The sequence below is a fragment of the Jaculus jaculus genome, chromosome 16 (genome assembly GCF_020740685.1).
Source record: "Jaculus jaculus isolate mJacJac1 chromosome 16, mJacJac1.mat.Y.cur, whole genome shotgun sequence".
Taxonomy (NCBI): domain Eukaryota; kingdom Metazoa; phylum Chordata; class Mammalia; order Rodentia; family Dipodidae; genus Jaculus; species Jaculus jaculus.
Window position 1 is genome coordinate 70906005 of NC_059117.1, and position 20342 is coordinate 70926346.

A 20342-nucleotide genomic window follows, 5' to 3' on the forward strand; every position below is an offset into this window, starting at 1 on the left:
GCAGAGGCTGGAGGCCCTCGTGTGCATGCTCTCGCTCTCTCTCTAATAAATAAATAAAAACAAATTAAAGAGAAAGAGAGAGAGAAGAGAGAGCCGGGTGTGGTGGCACACGCCTTTAATCCCAGCACTGGGGAAGCAGAGGCAGGAGAATTGCCGGGAGTTTGAGGCCACCCTGAGACTCCATAGTGAATTCCAGGTGAGCCTGGTCAGCATGGGCTAGAGTGAGACCCTACCTCGAAAAAACAAAAAAAAAACAAAAAAGACAGAGAGAGAGAGAGAGACTCCACAAAACCAGAGAAATCCATCTGGTAGAGTACCGCCGGCCTGTACCCTCAACTTTATTCCCCCAGCAAATCCCCTACCTCTCAATGTCACTTGCCACGGGACCTTTATGATTTGGCTTGGTTTGGTTTGGATTGGTTTGGTTTGGCTTGGTTTGGCTTGGCTTGGTTTGGTTTGGATTGGATTGGATTGGATTGGTTTGGTTTGGCTTGGTTTGGCTTGGCTTGGTTTGGTTTGGCTTGGCTTGGTTTGGCTTGGCTTGGTTTTGAGGCAGGGTCTCTGTAGAACAAGTTGGTCTCCAACTCACTGACCACGCAAGGATGGCCTTGAACTCGCATTCCGGCTCCACCGCGGGGCGTTATTCCACCAATTGCACCACACGGCCACCCCTGTCTGGGATGTCGTTTTTGAAAGTGCCAGTACACAGCGCTTGCTCTGAGCCAGCCTTACTTAACAGCACTCCCTTCGTGCATACGCTGCCTAGCCAGCCACTTCATGAGCCAGGGACTATGGCTTACAGCTACTTCTTCTTATACGAGCAAACTGGGCTTTGCCAGGGCGAGTTTAAGTGGTGGCCTCGCGCCGCTATTCGCCGGCAGAGTTTGGGATCGGATCCCAAGTGTCGCTTCGGAGTCCCCCACACCGCCAGGAAGCCCGGGGTAGAGGGGCGGGAGGCCGGGCTGGAAGGCGGTCCCCGCTCCTGGGCTCTGATGCAAGACCAGGTATCCGCCGCTCAGCCGCTCACCGTGCGGTGCCCGCGACCTGGGCCTCGGCGCGTCCGCGTCACTGCCCGGGGACCTCGGTGCAGAGGAGAGTCCACGCCCGCCCACACACCCCTCGGGCCGCCTCGGTAACCAGATCCCCCGCGGGTGGGGCAGCGGGTCGCGTCGCGGTCACCGCCGTAGCCGCGCTGCGCTCCGGCCGGCCTCGGTGTCGCTCCGCCGGGACATGGCGCAGAAGCCTGGGGAGCGGGCACCGGTGCCCCCCGAGGCCACCGGGCTCTACCGGGCCGTGCTGCTCAGATCAGGTGAGTGGCGACAAGGCCACCCGCCCCTGCCGCCGCCCCCCAGTGCCTGGGTCCTTCCTCCGCACCCCAACTTTCCTCCCTTCCATCTCTCTCCATCCTTCTGGCCCGCGTCTTTCCTCTTTTCTTCCTCCATCCATCCTTGCGGGTGTCTTACCCTGTCGATACGATGCCTTCTTGCGTGTGAACACGAACTCACGCGCACACCCCACTTCAGGACACCAGAAGTTCTGGGAGGTCCCCATCCCCAGCTGGGGTCCCGCAGAGTCACCAGGGCGCTCGCGACTCCAGCAGGAGGCCGCCGGGGTGGGGTGTCGGGACAGCAGAGCGGGCACTGTGCCCTGTGGGACCCTTGGCCACGAGCAGAGGACACTCAGTGCCCCGTGGGCGGCTGCACGGAGGCGGGTGGGAAGAAGGGCGGGGGACATCGCGGTCCAGGTAGCTTGGGAATCAGTTCTACCCTTGAGGACGGCTATGCATGACAACAGTTTGGTTCCCGCGGTCTTTCCCCTCGCCTGTGTGCGCTCGGCGCGCATCCTTTTTTTTTGGGGGGGGGTGAGGTTGAGGTAGGATCTCACTCTAGCACAGGCTGACCTGGAATTCACTGTGAAGTGTCAGGATGGCCTCGAACTCACAGCGATCATCCAACCTCTGCCTCCCGAGTGCCGGGATTAAAGGTGTGCGCCACCACGCCCAGCTTCTGCGCGCATCTTTTAACCCAGGGCGCATTTATAATCGGAGCGCAGAAACAGCTTGGAAACACGCAAGGATGCTGGGGCGGGGGTATGAAAAGATGCTCTAAGTTAGGGATTGGGGTATTTCCTTTCCTAACTGAGCCCAGAGAGCTGTTCTGGAGGAGGTGAGGAGGGGCCGGGATCCCTGCAGGCCGGGGCTGGTCGCAGTGTCCAGGGACTTGGGCTGGTGCGGTGGGGGGTGCCGGGCAGCTTAGCGGGGAGCCGGCAGTTGAGCTCTGCAGACCTCGGGAGCCAGAAGCGGGACCCACTGTGGCCCGCGCATCTTGCTGAGGCTACATCCGTCCGGGTCACCCTGTGAGCTGCCAGGGCTCAGTGTCGCCCCGCCCCACCCCAGGGGGACCCGGGTTACCCGTAGGGAACACTGGAACAAGGGTTCTCTTAGGCAGAAAAACAAGAACTGGCCAAGACTTCAGGACCCGTGGCGCCTTCCTAGGCGAAGGTCTCAGCTCCCGCTGGCACGGCACGGCAAGGAATCGGATTTCAGACCCAGCTGGGTGATTTCCCAGCAAAGCTCTGCTCATAGCTGTCCCCACCCTGTTCTCACAAAGCTGGGGGGCGTGGGGGGGGCCGGTCTGAAGACCTTGGAGTTCCTCCAACCTAGAGCTGCTGCTGTAAGCCCTTCTGAGCTTTCAGCCCATTCAGGAGGAGCCCCAGTTCCAGGAGACACGTGCTGGTCCCCCAACTGCGCTACCCACAGGCGTAAGTCCGGAAGAGGACAAGGTGGCTGCCCACGGATAGAGCGCCGTAAGCAGGTGCTTTGTCTCAGCCTTGACAGTTCCTCAAGGACACCATTTATCGTCTGCAATGAGTCCATGGGGAACTAACCCTCGTTGGGTCTGTAGTCTGCAAAGGGACCTTTTCCACTCTCCTCAGAGGCAGAAAACATTCAAATTTCCTCCGTATCTGCAAAGTCTATCCAACGGCTGTGAAGGATAAAGAGAATGGCAAGCGGTTCTGGTCACTTGTTTTTGTTCGCTGACTTTGTTTTTGTTTCTTTGAGGTAGGGTCTCACTCTAGCCCAGGCTGACCTGAAATTCAGGGTGGCCTCGAACTCACCGCGATCCTCCTACCTCTGCCTCCCAAGTGCTGGGATTAAAGGCGTGCGCCGCCATGCCCGGTTTCATTCCTCCCTTTAGACAGCCCCAGAAGGGGAAATGTAGACTCTAACCCAAGACGGGAGCCATTTTCATGAACAGCAGCCTGGAGCCATGCACCAAGTAATATTACAGTTAGAAAGGATTGGGTTGGAGAGATGGCTCAGCAGTTAAAGACACGCGGCTTGCAAAGTGTGATGGCCCATTTGACTCCCCAGTACTCATGTAAAGCCAGGGGCACAAAGTGGTACACATATCTGGAGTTTATTTGCAGTGGCAAGAGGCCCGGGTGCACCCATCTCATTCATTCATTCATTCTCTCTGTCTCTCTCTTTGCAAATAAATAAAAATATTTTTTAAAAAGACAAAAGCACTGGGCAGGGCTCGAGAGATGGTTTATCAGTTAAGGAACTTGCCTGTGAAGCCTAAGGACACAGCTTCGATTCCCCATTATCTAGGTAAGCCAGATGCACAAGGTGGCACATGAGTCTGGAGTTCCTTTGCAGTGGCTGGAGGCAGGCCCTGGTGCACCCATTTCCTCCCCCTATCTCTCTCTCTCTCTTACCTGTCTCTCTCTCTCTCTCCAATAAATAAATAAGTAAAACATTTAAAAACAAAACACTGGACTGGATAGTTGGCTCAGTTGTTAAAGATGCTTGCTTGCAAAGCCTGACAGCCCAGGTTTGATTCCCCAGTACCCACGTAAGCCAGAGGCACAAAGTGGCGCACATATCTTGAGTTCATTTGCAGCAGCTAGAGGACCTGGTGTCCTCTCCCCCTCTCCCTTTCTCTCTGTCCTCTCTCTCCCCACTCCTTGCAAATGAATAAATAAGTAAAATAGTTTTTAAAAATCTATGCTTCCATAGTGTGATAGTTTGAAGCTAGAGGAGGTGTCCCTGGGGGCGGATCCTGGGCTCCAGCCCTGAGGGGTGTTTGGGGCGGATCTGAACTCCAGCCGAAGGTGTGCGGAGCAGCCTGAGCTCTGCCTGGGTCCCTGCTGCTCGCTGCAGGTCCCTGCTGCTGCTTTTGGGGTTTGCCAGCCGGCCAGTGTGCCTCTCTGCCTGGATGTCTGGAAGCCGCTGCGTCCGCCATTGATGGAAAACAAACCCCTCTTCTCCCATAAACAGTGTCTGGTTTGGATGTCCATCCCAGCAACCTGGAAGTGACCAAAGCACATAGATATTGGGGGTAACTGAGAACCAAGGGGAAGATGCTTAACCCTACTCCTACTACAAGTAGCCACTGGTCATGTTTGATTTTTTAAATTATTTTAACTTTTATTATTTATTTGAGAGAGAGGATGGGTGCGCCAGGACATCAAGCACTGCAGACAAACTCCAGATGCTTGTGCCACCTTGTGCATCTGGCTTACATGGGTCCTGGGCAATCGAACCTGAGTCCTTTGGCTTTGCAGGGAAGTGCCTTAGCTGATAAGCCATCTCTGCAGGCCACTGGCCATGTTTGAGAACGTATCCTTCCAAACTTTTCTGTGCATAGTTTGTGTACACATTTAATTTACCTTGTTAAGGTTGTACTGGCTGTGGATCTTTTTAAAAATAGTTATTTATTTGCAAGCAGAGAGAGAAAGAGACAGAGAAGAGAGAAAGAGAGAGAGAGAGAAAGAAAGAAGGAAAGAAAGAAAGAAAGAAAGAAAGAAAGAAAGAAAGAAAGAAAGAACAGGTATGCCAGGGCCTCTAGCCACTGCAAATGAACTCTTTTTTTTAAAAATTTATTTATTTATTTATTTGAGAGCGACAGACACAGAGAGAAAGACAGAGGGAGAGAGAGAGAATGGGCGTGCCAGGGCTTCCAGCCTCTGCAAACGAACTCCTGACGCATGCGCCCCCTTGTACATCTGGCTAACGTGGGACCTGGGGAAGCGAGCCTCGAACCGGGGTCCTTAGGCTTCACAGGCAAGCGCTTAACCGCTAAGCCATCTCTCCAGCCCGCAAATGAACTCTTGATGCATGCACCACATTGTGCATCTGGCTTTATGTGGGTACTGGGGAGTCAAACCCAGGCCATTAGGCTTTGCAGGCAAGTGCCTTAAGTACCAAGCCATCTCCCCATCCCACTTTTTTTTTTTTTTTTTTAATTTTCAAGGAGAGGAAGAGAAAGTGAGAGAGAGAGAGAGAGAATGGGTGCCCCAGGGCCTCTTGCTACTGAAAATGAACTCCAGGTGCATGCACCACTTTGTGCATCTGGCTGTACATGGGTACTGGGGAGTGAAACCCCGGTGGTCAGGCTTTGTAAGCAAGCACCTTAACCATGGAGTCATCCCTCCAGCCCTTGAATGAAAATCGTTAATGCTGTCAGGAGTTGTCAAGAGAACAGCTGCCACGTAGGTAGCTGGCCCAGCTCTCCCAAAGGGCTTTTCTGTGCCCTTTGCTTGTTCCTCTGAAGAAAGCCTTCCCCATCTGGGAGGTGAGGCGCAGGGTATGCAAGCTGTATAACACTGGAATCAGGATTGGCTCTCGGTTGGCCCCAGCGTCCATGCTCTTGGTCACTTGCCTGGCAGTGCCACACTGTAGCGTGCATGTTCAGCCACACCTGGAAAGCTACAGTCCTGTTACAAAGGCCAACTTGGCGTGCACTGCTCACAACCTGCACAGAACTCGGACCTGGAGGACCAGAAGGAAGGCTCCTCCTTGCCTCTCCTTGGCCGCCAGGGGGCAGCACACCTGCATCCACCTCTGCCAGGGAAAGCTGTCCCATAAAGTGAAGGTTGCCCAGCTCAAATAAACAATGGAAAACACTTATTGCAAGTAGTTCCAAATATAACACGACATATACTTACGCTAAAAAGAATTATTCTTTGCTTATCTGAAATTAAAATTTAACTGGGGGCTGGAGAGATGGCTTAGCGGTTAAGCGCTTGCCTGTGAAGTCCAAGGACCCTGGTTCGAGGCTCAATTCCCCAGGACCCACGTTAGCCAGATGCACAAGGGGGCGCACGCATCTGGAGTTCGTTTGCAGTGGCTGGAGGCCCTGGTGCACCCATTCTCTCTCTCTGTTTCTTTCTCTGGGTCTGTTGCTCTCAAATAAATAAATAAACAACAAGTTAAAATATACATACATATTTAAAATTTAACTGGGGGTTGAAGAGATGGTTAAGGACACTTGATTGCAAAGACTGCTGGCCCAGCTTCAGTTCCCCAGTACCCGTGGAAAGCCAGAGGCACAATATGGCCTATGTGTCGGAAGTTTCTTCCCAGTGACAGAGGCCCTGGCATGCCCATTCTGTGACTCTCTCCCCCTCCCCATGTCTCTCTCAAATAAGTAAAAAATATATTTTTTTAGATAAAATTTAATTGGGAGGGCTGTTCCCCACTTCAGTCTGGCCATGCCGCAGGAATCCCGGAAGCTTAGATGACTTGAGAAGCTGTGACTACCCTGCTCACAGACACACACACTCCTTGCTTCCTCTGGCTGCAAGAAAATTGAAATGGGGGTGAGAGGATATGAGGTGCCCCAGGGTCCTTCTGCAGCTCAGAGACTGGACTCACCACGCTAATAGAAGCTGGGCTGAGGGCCAGCCTTGGAAAACAAGACTCTTGGCTCTTGCCATCCCCCGCCCGCAGCCCCACCCCCAACCTTCCTGTCTTCAGGCTCAAAGTCTTTTCTGGGGTAAAGGCTTCCTGGTTCAAACTTGCTGCAAGGCAGCCCTCTGTCCTTGCACAAAGTCCCCACCGTCACTGACAAGATTTCCTGCCAGTGTAGCTTTTGGTCCCCCGAGACCCCGACGTCCTTCCCCACAGCTGGCGTGGCAAGGGAGGGGCGGCCTTAGGGACGTTTGGTGATGGCTTCTCAGAAACCTCATTGAGGTCTTCGAAACAGAGGCCAAATCCTGGGCCAAGCACGAGTTTTGAGTTGCTATGGAAATTTCTCTGATGTTTATGGACCCATTTAAGCTGCTTGGGTGCTTCTGGGTTGGAGGAAAAGGGTAGAAATGAAAGGAAAGCTGTTTAAAGAGGTTTCTCCTGCCAGCCACAGACCCAGCTCTCAATGAAGCAGGAACTCCCCTACACCCCCTCGCTAATGCTTCCTTCGGTCTTCACTGTCCCCCTTCTTTTAGGAAGCACAAGTTCCCATTAACTTGGACTTCCCAGGGACAGAGGAGGCTTGGGGACAGCGGAGGAATGTGGCAGGGGCTGAGCAAAAATTCTGGTCCCCAGCTCTCTGAATTCCAGAGTCCTTCCTTCCAGAAGAATAGAACCATCTCTCAGGAAAGCCACGCAGGCAGAGGCACAAGGCGAACGCTCAGACCTGAACCCCGAGGTTCACTGGACTAGACTCCAGCTCGCTGCTCCAGGACCTCTCTTTTCCCATATCCAAGTGAAGGGAACGGAGCCCCAGGGGATTCCAAACTGATTGCGTGCTGGGGAACAGCCGCCCTTTCTCCTCCTTCAGCCTCACTGATAACGTGCTGGGGAACAGCCGCCCTTTCTCCTCCTTCAGCCTCACTGATAACGTGCTGGGGAACAGCCGCCCTTTCTCCTCCTTCAGCCTCACTGCGTTTTTTTTTTTTTTTTCTGATAACAAAAGCAATGTGAGCACAGGCTTTTAAATTATTTTTTTTAATATTTATGTATGAGAGAGAGAAAGCGGCAGATAAAGCACCAGAGAATGGGTGTGCCGGGCCGCCAAGCACTGCACAGGAACCCAAGGTTCCTGCCCTGCTTTGAGCATCTGGCGTTACATGGGCTCTGGGAGACTAAACGCCAGTCATTAAGCTTTGCAGGCAAGAGCCTTAACTGCTGAGCCACCTCTTCAGGCCTGCTTGTTGACTTCGATGCCACAAACATTACAGAAATACAGGGGCAGAAGAAAAGAGTTTGAAATGGTATTCCATACAACAGTAATTCTCAAATGTTAAGTGAATCCCTGGGGGAACTCGGTAAAATCCATACTCCTGGGCCGGGGATGGGTTTCAATGGGAGAGCACTTGTCTAGCCAGCATGCACAAAACCACGAGGGTAAGCCATTAAACCACACACACACACACACGCACACACACACACCTACTCGGGCTCCCCTCAAAGCGTCTATAATGGTAATCTATAAGCACGTCCCTGTAGAGCCACAGACCCTGTGCCAAGGCTACTCTCAGTGATACTCGGGACGCACGGATCCAGAACTGACCTCTATTGACTGGTCAGTTGATATGTCTCCAGATTGCTTCTTTCTCATTTTTGTTTGGGGAGGGGGCATCATACGGTATGATTTACTTGTCGCAAAGCTGTGACAAAAGTAGCTAAGAAAAGAATTTAAGGAAGGGTTTGTTTGTGCCCACCGTCTGTCTGCGGTTACAGTTCTTCACCGGGGGAAGGCGTGGTGGCTGCAGCATGAGGCACATGGCCACACAGCGTGCCCTCAGCAAGCAGAGGGAGATGAACGCTGGTACTCAGCTCTTGCCCCTTTCTTTCTAGCCACTGCGTCGGAGCTCCAGGCACGTGCGCCACCTTGTGCGCACGCACGCACGCATTGCCTGTGCATCTGGCTCAAGTGGATGCTGGGGAGTTGAACCGGGGTCCGTGGGCTTTGCATGCAAGCACCTTAACTGCTAAGCCATCTCTCCAGCCCTGGCTTCCTCCTTTTATAAATATTTATTTATTTGAGAGAGAGAAAGAGAATGGGCATGTCAGGGCCTCTAGCCACTGCAAATACACTCCAGATGCATGTGCCACCTTGTGCATCTGGCTTACACGGGTCCTAGGGAATCAAACTGGGGTCCTTAGGCTTCACAGGCAAACGCCTTGACTGCTCCAGCTCAAAATGAGGACAGGCAATGTTTCCTTTACCAGAGGATGGAATGTTAGGATATAAGAACATGTAAATGATCAATCGATAAGATAAAGTGTCCTTCCTCCTCTTTATTCAGACCAGGACCCGTGCCCAGGACATGGTGCCACCCACATTCAAGATGGGTCTTCCCTCCTCAATTAACCCGCTCTAGACACTTCCTCACGTACCTGCTGCTGCGCTCAGCCCCACGTTGCTGGGGTGAACATCCAGCCACTCACAGCTTAGGGGAGGAAGGGGTTTATCTCAAGCTTATGGAAGGTCCATCAGTGGCGGAAGAAGCAGGCTCCCTCTCACAGACCCAAGCAGAGAGACACCAGCAGCTGCCGGTGCCACAAACGAGGAACAGCAAGAACTCAGACTGCTCTCTCCACTCCTTTGGGCTGGAATCAGATCCACCCCCAAAACAATCCTTAGGGCTGAAACCTAAGATCTGACACCAGAGACACCCCCTCCATCAGGCTGCTGGTGACTCAAGCAAGCAGCTGAACCTAAATCAGAAGTACCTGAGGTGAGCTGGAGAGATGGCTTAGCGGTTGAGTGCTTGCCTGTGAAGCCTAAGGACCCGGGTTCAAGGCTCAGTTCCCCAGAACCCACGTTAGCCAGATGCACAAGGGGGCGCACGCGTCTGGAGTTCATTTGCAGTGGCTGGAGGCCCTGGCGCGCCCATTCTCTCTCTCTCTATCTGCCTCTTTCTTTCTGTCTGTTGCTCTCAAATACATAAATAAAAAAAAAAAAAAAAATTAAGTAAAAGTACCTGAGGCTATGGGAGACATACCTTCACATTCAAACCACTGCACACGCCCGGATGTTTATCTGCTAAGTGATTCTACGTCCTGTCAAGACGTATAACACACACTATGAGTGGTTTTGCAGTTTTAGTTCCTCCTTCAGATGGAGGGGCATCTTCTGTCAGGAGACAGACGCACTTGCTGGCGGCACGCATCGCGGCGCTGTGACTCCTGTCACTGAAGGCTGTGGCTTGGGCAGCGGAGGCCTTGCTGTCACTCGCTGGCAGTGTCTCGCGCACTCGAACGTTCAGCAGGCAGGAGCCGCAGCAAGTGCGGGTGTTGGTGCTTTGGGGGTGTTCAGCTCAAGCGCGGCGCTCGACGGTGGGGCCATACCCAAGAGCACTCGTTCACACGGAGGAAAGACTTATTTCCTTTCACACTGCCTCAGCCCCGCCATGGTTGGCTGACTCCGTGGCTTTTTTCTTTTGTTCTCTTCTTATATGGTTATTCCTTTAAATCCTGCCTATTTATTTGAACAAGTGTGTATGTACACGTGTGTGTTGCGTGAGCGTACACTTTGTGTCCAACTTTGCAGGCATGCTGGGGAATCAGCTCAAGTTGACAGACTGCAAGCAAATGCTTTTCACCACTGAGCCATCTCCTCAGCTGGTTTTTGCTGTTTAGATTTTTTTTTTTTAAGATTTTTACTTTTATTTATTGGGGGGTGGGGAGGAGAATGGGCACATTCTTCTAGCCACTGCAAATGAACTCCAGATGCATGTGCCACTATGTGCATCTGGCTTATGTGCAACCTGGAGAATTGAACCTGGGTCCTTAGGCTTCGCAGGCATGTATGTGCCTTAACTGCTAAGCCAACTCTCCAGCCCTGGAGTTTCTTTTTATTTATTTATTTATTTTTACTTATTTTATTTTATTTATTTTTTATTAGCATTTTCCATGATTATAAAAAAATCCCGTGTTAATTCCCTCCCCCCAACACTTTCCCCTTTGAAATTCCATCTAGATTTTTTGTTTTAATATTTGAAAGAGAGAGAAAATGGGCATGCCAGGGCCTCCAGCCACTGCAGACTCCAGACGTGTGCGCCCCCTTGTGCTCACCTGCCGCATTGCACACTTGCATCACTGCATCTGGCTTACATGGGACCTGAGATTCTAACATGAGTTCTTAGGCTTTGCAAGTAAGCGCTTTAACTGCTAAGACATCTCTCGTTTGGTTTTTGTTTTGTTTTGTATTTTCGAAGTAGAGTCTCCCTCTAGCCCAGGATGACCCGGAACTCACTCTGTATTCCCAGGCTGGCCTCGAACTCACAGTGATCATCCTACATCAGCCTCCTGAGTGCTGGGATTAAAGATGTGTGCCACCACCCCTGGCCTGACAAGACTTCCATTGTCCTCTTCCAAGGAGGGAATTTAGTGCAATGAAGCCGGGCCAGGGTGGGAAGCTAGGGGAGGCCACCATGCAAAATATTTCAAGAACAGCAGAAATCAGGAAGAATAAACATATTTTTGCTTCCAGAACATTGTGGTTTTTTGTTTATTATTTATTTATTTATTTGAGAGCAACAGACAGACAGAGAAAGAGCCAGAGAGAGGGAGAGAATGGGTGCGCCAGGGCCTCCAGCCACTGCAAACAAACTCCAGACGCGTGTGCCCCCTTGTGCATCTGGCTAACGTGAGTCCTGTGAAATCGACCCTTGAACCGGGGTCCTTAGGCTTCACAGGCAAGCACTTAACCACTAAGCCATCTCTCCAGCCCAGAACATTGCTTTATGTCTGAGAATGTCTCAGTGGCTCCAGAGTAGTCCCCGTGGTAGGCCCCCCTTCCTCAGACCCATTCCCCATCCCACACAGGGCTGAAGACAGCCACTCTCCGGCCTTGCCATTAGCTGAGCTCATTTCCTAGAAGGCTCTCACACGAGCAATCCAACCACGCACCCCGTGACTCCTGGGGAGTCAGCCTCCTGCTACGCCCGCCCTTCCGGGGTCCCGTCACTTCCTTCCCCTCACCCAGCCAGGCTCTCAGCAAAGTGTGCATCACGCTGAAGATTTCCTGTGAGCGCCACTTGTTGCCTGACCCTCCCACAGTGACTGCCAGGTCCCCGAGGACAGGGAGACCGCCTATCTCCCTCACTGCTTAGCCCACTTAGAATGCGCCAGGAACACAGTATGAGCCATCTCCCCAGCCCACAAAATCATAAGCTTATCATTTATGTGGGTCCTGAGGGAGTTGAACCCAGGCCGTCAGGCTTTGCAAGCAAGGGCCGTCAATCACAGAGCCATCTCTCCAACTCCAGGATTTTTTTGTTTGTTTGTTTGTTTGTTTGTTTGTTTTTTGTTTTTCAATGTAGGGTCTCACTCTAGCCCAGGCTGATCTGTAATTCACTATGTAGTCGCAGGGTGACCTGGAACTCATGGCAATCCTCCTACCTCTGCCTCCTGAGTGCTGGGATTAAAGGTGTGTGCCACCAGGCCTGGCTTTTTTTTTTTTTTTTTGCAACTGGATCACATGGCTTTCCAGCATGAATTCTGTAGATGGCAACATCGTGCCCCATGTCACAGGATGGGATGATACCTAGAACTTCACAGAGGAACCAAGAGAGAGTGGGTGTGAAGAGTGACCGCTTGTGGAGCCTGGGCCCAGCGGCTCTTGGGTCAGCCTGGCTGCAACAGCAGCTCCTTCTCAGCCTTGGCTTCTGTGCCTGTTGAATGTGGAGGACGGTGGTGCGGCCGGGATGACCTTGATGAGCTGCATCCTTGAAAGCACCCAGGCAATGCTTCTCCTGCAGAGGTAACCAGCTCTGCCCACACCAGGGGCATAACCCACCATGCCCGGCCTTGACTGTTGGCTCAGTGAGAACACTTGCAAATAACAGCAAAATTTGTGTGCAGATCTCCAAGGCTGGGTTGCATGGGCATTTGCAGATGATAAAACCCTCCTCCTGATCTCTGACCCAACTTTCACTTGACAATCTGGAAGCTGTCCCCCAGGACCCACATAAATGATAAGCTTATGATTTTGTGGGCTGGGGAGGTGGCTCAGTAGTTAAAACACTTCCCCTTCAAGCATGAAGACCTGGGTTCAGATCTCTAGCAACCGAGTAACATGCCGGGTGTGGAGGGCCCCCACAATCCCAGGGCTGGGGAGGTGGGCGACAAGAGGATCCAAGGCTTGCTGACCAACCAGCGAGTCTCCTGGGCTTGGTGAGAGACCCTGTCTAAAAACAAGGTGGAAGGACAATTGAGGAAGACACCCAACTCTGACACATATGCCCACCCACACGTGCACACACACACACACAAAACGTGCGCGCACACACACACACACACACACACACACACACACACACACTTTGCTATTCTGTGTTGGGCTCCATGCAAAGCTATCCTCCACCAGACACAGCCCACGGGCCACAGGTTGGACATGCCTGGCAAAGACCAGACGACTAAGAACTTAGTGTCACGTGTCACCTCTTGCACCCCAAGAGTCCTTTCCTCCTACAGTACGCTCTGCAGCAGCAGGAAGTTTTGCCCTCGCTTCCCCTTCCATCAGGAAGTATGGGATCCCCTGGGCCTGACCCTCCTCCCATGGGAGCAGGGGAAATTCCTTCCAGGAGCCGCCTTGCCTAGAACAAAGCTTGGCGCGCATTCCACTGCTGCTCAGGCTGACAAACAGGTATTTATTTGTGCCTCTGAGGCGGGGTGGCTTGGACACGGTGTTCCACGTCGTGGACATGGCCACACACCAAGTGAAATAACTGTTACTATAGCAACAGTTCCTTTTTATTGATAGGAGAACAAACAGGAATGCCAAACTGCCTCCCACCCCCGGGGTTTAAGGCCCGCCTGTCGGAGGCGGACCCCTCACTCTCCCAGACCAGCCCAGGAGCGAGCACAGCCCCGAAACGCCGCTCACACTTCCATCCCCGTAGGACTGAGGACTGGCGAGAAGTAAGAGATCCACTGGCTCTACTGGGCCTCACCTGCTCGGGCCTGGGTGCTGTACTGGGCGGAGGGAAGGGGAGCAGCCTGAGAGCTGTGGGCAGCTGGGCCCTTTGCCTTTAGGCACCTGGGCTCTGCCCCACACTGGTGAAATGATGCAGGGGTGGGATGTGGGGGTCCCCTGGGGTTGGAAAAAGGATCAGGGGCTAAAGTGGGCCCCCAGGGAAAGCCCTGAACGCACGTTGATCATTGCTTTCTAAACGCTGAGGGATCTTCCGTAGGATCTTGCCTTTCCTAAATCCTTCATTACCCAGTGGGGTGGGGAGGGTATTTATTTGCTTAATAACCAACTGATGGACAAATGCTTTATTCACCGGCCGTGTGATCTGGGGAAGTCAGATGACCTCTCTGAGCCTCTGTGTCATGTTCTCAGTGGGGATGACAATATGCCCACCTCTCCAGCCTTGACAGCTGCGTACGACGTGAAGCGGAGAGCTTGGCCTGTGCCGAGCTCCCCCACGGTAACTGAGCCTCGCTGGTGACACTGGTGCGCTGTGGCACAGGGCAAATGTGGGACTGGAGAAAGCGGGCATGAGGGCGTTGTGTGATCGCTTCTGGAAACTGCCACCAACCCCCCGTGGTTTCTAACTTGGAGGCTGCTTGCTAAGGAGGTCTCTGGGTGGTTTAGATCCTGGCGGCTTTCTTCGCTCTGTGGGTGGCAGAGCCTTTGTGACCTTTCCCAGAGACTGATGGCATTTGGCCAAAGCAGGGCAGCAGGAATGCCAGGGCAACTGATTCTGGTTCCCACTCTACCACATGGCACTCTCCCTAACCCTACTGGGGACCCCGTACGCCTCTGTCTGGACTCTCATGCGTAATGCTGTCAGGACCCCAAGGTCAACCTAACCCTAATGCCCAGGCGGTTCTGCTGCTAGGGCTCCCGGACATGAGCCACAGGCTGCCAGGAGACCTGGAGGTTGTGCCACATACATTCTTAAGATTCTTGAGAACCCCAGATGAGCGCCTGCAGCTGCAGGAGAGAGCAAGCCGCGGCCAGCTTATCCCAGCGCTGAATGCCTCTTCTCTTGACAGCGGCTTCTCCAAGTCTCCTTTCAGTGGCACGCTGATGCTGGAGCTGCAAGGTCCGGTTGGGCGGAGGATCAAAGAGCGGCCACTGGTCACTGGCCAAGCAGGGATGCCCCTCAGGACCATGGCTTCTGCTGAAGTCTAGAGGGCCAGGCCGGGCTGGGGGAATGAGCCACTCAGCTGTAAGTAGGCTCAGACTGCCTCTTGCATATATTTCTTTTTAAAAATATTTTAATTTTTATTTATTTATTTGAGAGGAAGAGATACAGAAATAGGCAGGTAGAGAGAGAGAAAGAGAATGGGCATGCCAGGGCCTCCAGCCACTGCAAAGGAATTCCAGATGCATGTGCCCCCTTGTGCATCTGGCTTATGTGGGTCCTGGGGAGTCGAACCTAGGTCCTTTGGCTTTGCAGGCAAGTGCCTTTAACCGCTAAGCCATCCCTCCAGCCCTCACATAGGTTTCTTGAGTATACAGGGCAGAAAAAGGGCTATAGATCTGCTGTCAACGCTGCACACCCTAAGACAGCGTCAAGGTATGAGGAGCACACTGAGTTTGGAGTCCAGAGACGCTGGATCCGCCGTCCACTCTCAGTGCAGCTTGGCTTTCAGCAGGCCTTAATTTCCTCATTTATAAAATGGGCTACCTCTGGAGTAACTGTGAGAGCCAGACTGAGTGTCCCTTGTCCATCCCAAAGCCCCCAGAACCACCAGAGTTGTTACAGCCATTAATAAGCCAGACTCAGCTACCTGTCCTCAATAGGCCAATTAAACAGACAAGTGAATGAAGTAATAGTCATAGTAATTAATAAGAATAGTGGCCACGTTGAAAAAAAGACAAAAAATAAAGATGTGCAGTAGACCCTCCCCGAGCCATGTTAGGGTTCTGACATGAAGCTTAAGTGGAGGGTGCATATGAGGCAGCAGTCTTGCCAACATGTGGTTCTGCCCTCACTGACGCATCATGGTCTCAGCGCCCATCTGTCCTTCAAGATGTTCTGACAAGTTGTCAGAACTGCGTGAAGGGTCCTCCTGGAGAACAAGTTCTTCCTCTAGCTGGCACGGGGCTTCAGCCTGCTCCTTCTCCCAGCTTGAGATCCTGGGGAAATTCCAGTTTCTTGAGAATCTTTGTTTCAATAGTCTGATCGTCAAGGCGAGAGGATGAGTGTCTCTGTAGAATGTCTCCATCCTTCCAGGACGGCCACCCAGCTCAGGAGGACCACAGTTTGCCTTCAGGGTCCATCACTCAGTCACTTCACAAAGAACACTAAATGCATCGTTTCGCCCTTGGGCGTAGATATGGCCATGATCCGCATGGTTAGGGGCTCAAAGAAAGAAAGGCTCAGCTATTTACCCAAAATCTGCAAAACATCTACTCCAACCACTTTGCTTTACCAAATTAAGTATGCCGTTTGTTATAACTGATGCACCAAAGACAAGCAGGCCCACCCGCACAGAGGAAAGGCAGGCAGAAGAAGGGCCATGGAGGCCTTAGGCTGGGCTGGGGCTGTAGCTTCGTCGGCAGAGTGTCTGCTTAGCACGCACAGGTCCCGGAGTTCTATACCCGGCCTCACATAAACCAGCGTGAAGCACGCCTGTAACCTCAGCCCTTGAGAGGTGGATGTGGAAGGATCACGGTCATCCTCAACTACACAGTGAGCTCCAGACTAGCCTGGGTCACGTGAGATCCTCTTGTAAAAAGGGGGACAAGGGAAAGGAAGGAATAAAAAAGAGGCAATGAAAGAATAGAAGAAAGGAAGGATGGAAGAAGGAAAGCAGGAAGGAAGAAATGATGGAAGGGATGGAGGGAGGGAGGAAAGAAAGAAGGAAGAATAGAAGGAAGTAAGGATGGAAGGAAGGGAAAGAAGGATGGAAGGAAAGAAAGAAGGAAGGAAGTAATGAAGGAAAGAAGGAAGGAAGGAATGAACGAGCAGGAAAAGGAATCTCAAAAGCCAAGCTGTGTCTCCTAAGCAGTCAAATCAGAATTCCTGAGGTGAGAGTCAGGTGTCAGCGTTTCAGGACTTCCCACACCAACCAACATGCGCCTAAGGTTAGCACCTGCCGTGGCTTATGGCTTACTTAGGGTTTTTGTTTGTTTGTTTGTTCTTTTTTTTTTTCTTTTTTTGGTTTTTCGAGGTAGTCTCACTCTAGTCCAGGCTGACTTGGAATTCACTATGTCATCTCAGGGTAGCCTTGAACTCATGGTAATCCACCTACCTCTGCCTCCCAAGTGCTGGGATTGAAGGTGGGCGCCACCATGCCCAGCTATGTCTTTTCTCTCTTTAAAAAAGAACAACAACAAAAAAACATTTTATTTATTTATTTGAGACAGAGAGAGGGAGGGAGAGAGAGAGAGAATGGGTGTGCCAGGGCTGCCAGCCACTGCAAATGAACTCCAGACACATGAGCCACCATGTGCATCTGGTTTACGTGGGACCTGGAGAATCGAACCTGGATCCTTAGGCTTCTCAGGCAAGTGCCTTAACTGCTAAGCCATCTCTCCAGCCCTATGTCTTCTTTCTTATAGAAAGTGAAACACCTCAATCCAGGACAAGGCATGGGATTTATGAATCATAACTGTTGGTGGCAGCTGACAAGCCAGTCACTGCAAGGCTGTGGCACCACTCATGGCTCAACCCCCACGAGCTATGCAGGGCACAGCCTGCCTTGTGCATCAGTCCTGGTCACCAGCACCAAGCCCTCAACTCGGCAGTAGGCATTGTCTTTCTCTTCTTTAAAAATAAAACATTTTTTTGAAAGAGAAAAAAAATATATATATGGATGTGCCAGGGCCTCCTGCCACTGCAAACGAACTCCAGACACATGAGCCACATTGCGTATCTGGCTTTATGTGGTTACTGGGTCATCCAGCCCAGATCATCAGGCTTTGCAAGCAATTGACTCTGACCACTGAGCTCTCTCTCCAGCCCCCGTAGTAGGCACTTTCTAAGACCCTTGCAAGTGACAGCCTGCTGTCCAAAACCTTGGGCTAAGACTTAGAGACAGAGCTGAATATTTGAATAATTGGAGCTAAGTCAAAGATATTCCCCATGTGTCTTTTTTATGTATTTTATTTATTTGAGAGAGAGAGAGGCAGATATATAGAGAGAATGGGCATACCAGGGCCTTCAGCCACTGCAAATGAACTCCAAATGCATGTGCCACCTTGTGCATCTGGCTTACGTGGGTCCTGAGGAATCTAACCTGGATCCTTAGGCTTTGCAAGCAAGTGCCTTAACTGCTAAGGCATCTCTCCAGCCTTCCTATACATCTTTTAAGGTTATTAGATCCATAACTCCCTCCTTCACCTGCCTATTCTGCTCTCCTGAGAGCATTAATCTTTTCTTTCACAGCTGGCCTGTCTGACACTCACCCCGTGATGCTTCGTCCCCCTCACGGCGTGTCCCCAGTGGTGTTGGGTCACTCAGGACCCCCCGCAGCTTCGGAGTGAACCCAGACTTCTGGGCTGCATTCATAACTCTTGTGAGACTTATGCAGCCCGTGGACAGGGGTTGGGCACACCTGGTCCAGAGTTTCTTCCACTACTTTAGAGTGATGCAATGGTTGGCATATGCCTGCTACAGAGAGGTGCCACGCTGGCTGACACCTCCGGTGAGACACGTGTGCACACTACGGCGCCGGGACGTCTTTCCAGCGGCTGTTTTTGCCATAGGAGCTGCGTGAGGCTCTTCTATATGGAAGCCCCATCCGATCCGGTGAAAAGGCTAGAAAGCTCACTCTGCAAAACTCAAACCCTGGGGGCTCCCAGAAGTCTTCCCCTCCTGCTCCATCCCTAACACACACACACACACACACACACACACACACACACACACACACACATGCCCACACGCACACCCCTCACACAAGCTCTCTTCTCGAGCTCAGCACCCGGCAGCACAGGTGGCGGTGTCTCCAGCTACAGCTCTGGGCTAGAAAAGCAGCTGTAGTGGGAATCCCTTCATCCTGGAGGCTCCTTGAGCAGGCCTGGCTGCTGGTAAATGAGTGCAAGGTGCCACATCAATTGCGCGTCCTAGGACAGCGTCCAGAAGCAGGACCACTTCTCCAGACCGTATTAGGAAGTTCTAGACGGTGACAGCAGAGGGTTAAACCAACCAGGGCCCGTCTTGTAAGAGTGACCTGGAGACCAAGTCCTTTCAGGAACTGGGGTCTGACCCTGTGACTCCTGGTGACCTGTGGGCAAAGGCTCTAAGCCAGACCAGCTGGAGGTTCCCTGAATTTACCCGGAGGCCACAGAGGCTGCCCCAGGAAGGAAGGGAAAGGGCCATAAAAGTTTCCCGAACCTGCTGACTCTTTTCCCCAGAAGCCAGAATGACCTTTTCAAAACCCAAGCAGACTTGCCCTTTCGCCCAGCCTCAGCCGCCCACCCCTCCACCCTCGCTTCGGCGCTCCGAACACCGAGATGCTCGCTGGGCCCCACAGGCACATAGTGCCCTTGTGTTCCCCCAACAGGCCCTGCTTGTTCAAGGTGCAGGAGAGACACAAGCTGCTCCCTAGTTCCCAAGCCACCTCCCCCTCACTCTCAGTGGCCAGATAGTAAATGCCACCTTCTCAGAGAGTCCCGGTCTCCCCTGCACTGGCTGAAGGCTGCTGCTGCATTAAGCTGTGTCTTTGATGACTTGACCTGGCCATTTGTGACTGGTTGCTTTGGTTGATTTGTGTAGATCAGCCTCCATCCAAAAGTACTGGCTTAGCCAGGGGTGTGGTGGCGCACGCCTTTAACCCCAGCAGAGTAGGAGAATCGCTGTGAGTGCAAGGCCACCCTGAAACTACATAGTGAATTCCAGGTCAACCTGGACTACAGTGTAATCCTACCTCAACTCCCCCCCCCCTCAAAAAAAGAAAGCATTGGCTCTTGTTTTGTTGTCATATGGAGTTTTTGTTTGTTTGTTTGTTTTTTCAAGGTAGGGTCTCCTGTAGCCCAGGCTGACCTGGAACTCACTCTGTAGTCCTAGACTGGCCTAGAACTCACAGTGATCCTCCTACCTCTCTGCCTCCCGAGCGCTGGGATTAAAGGCATGCGCCACCACACCCAGCCTGGTTGGTTTTGTTTTTAATTGAGAACTTTAATATGTGAACATACTATAATTTGGTCATATTCCCTTTGTGTTATCTTCTCTTGTCCCCTCTCCCCAGTCCCATTCCCGTCAGGACTCTCCTCGGGTGTTACTGACTCGTTTCTGTTGCCTCCTCTGTCCTCCACGTCACACTGTTGAGGGGCTCAGAACAGTGCAGGTCTCGTGGGGGCGTTGGTAACCGCTGTGGGGTCATGAACGCCCAGGTGGTTCACGTCGGGAGTGCAGTGCCCTACAGTACACCTTTCCACCCTGTGGCTCTTACATCCCCTCCTCCACAGTGCTTCCTGAGCCTTGCAGGGAGCATTGTACATCTCCTTCATGGTGAGCTCACAGCAGCCACGGATGTTCCGTTTTGATGAGATGTGAGTCTCCTCAGCGTCTGCTGGAGGACGTTCTCAGGCTAGCGGCGGGAGCACCGCTCAGCCTTAATCCGTCCCTTCCTCCGCAATGTCTCCTGGGACTCTGCAGATGCGATGGAGATGACGCATCCAGCACGAGGCATCCAGCTTCCT

General features: G+C 52.4%; 1 protein-coding gene across 4 annotated transcripts in view; it reads left to right on the forward strand.

Annotated features, from left to right (window-relative positions):
- Positions 1-1207: 1207 nt before the first annotated feature.
- Fam107a (family with sequence similarity 107 member A) overlaps positions 1208-20342 on the forward strand; it is a 29827-nt gene continuing 10692 nt past the window's right edge. Inside the window, exon 1 of one of the 4 annotated variants that reach the window (XM_045136139.1) lies at positions 1208-1309. In XM_045136139.1, the coding sequence (XP_044992074.1) occupies positions 1231-1309 (79 nt within the window). In that variant the 5' untranslated portion in view covers positions 1208-1230. Of the gene's footprint in view, positions 1310-13253; positions 13383-13578; positions 13658-14855; positions 14917-20342 lie in introns of those variants that run through there. The other 3 variants (XM_045136140.1, XM_004669100.3, XM_045136141.1) reach the window with 3 other exon arrangements.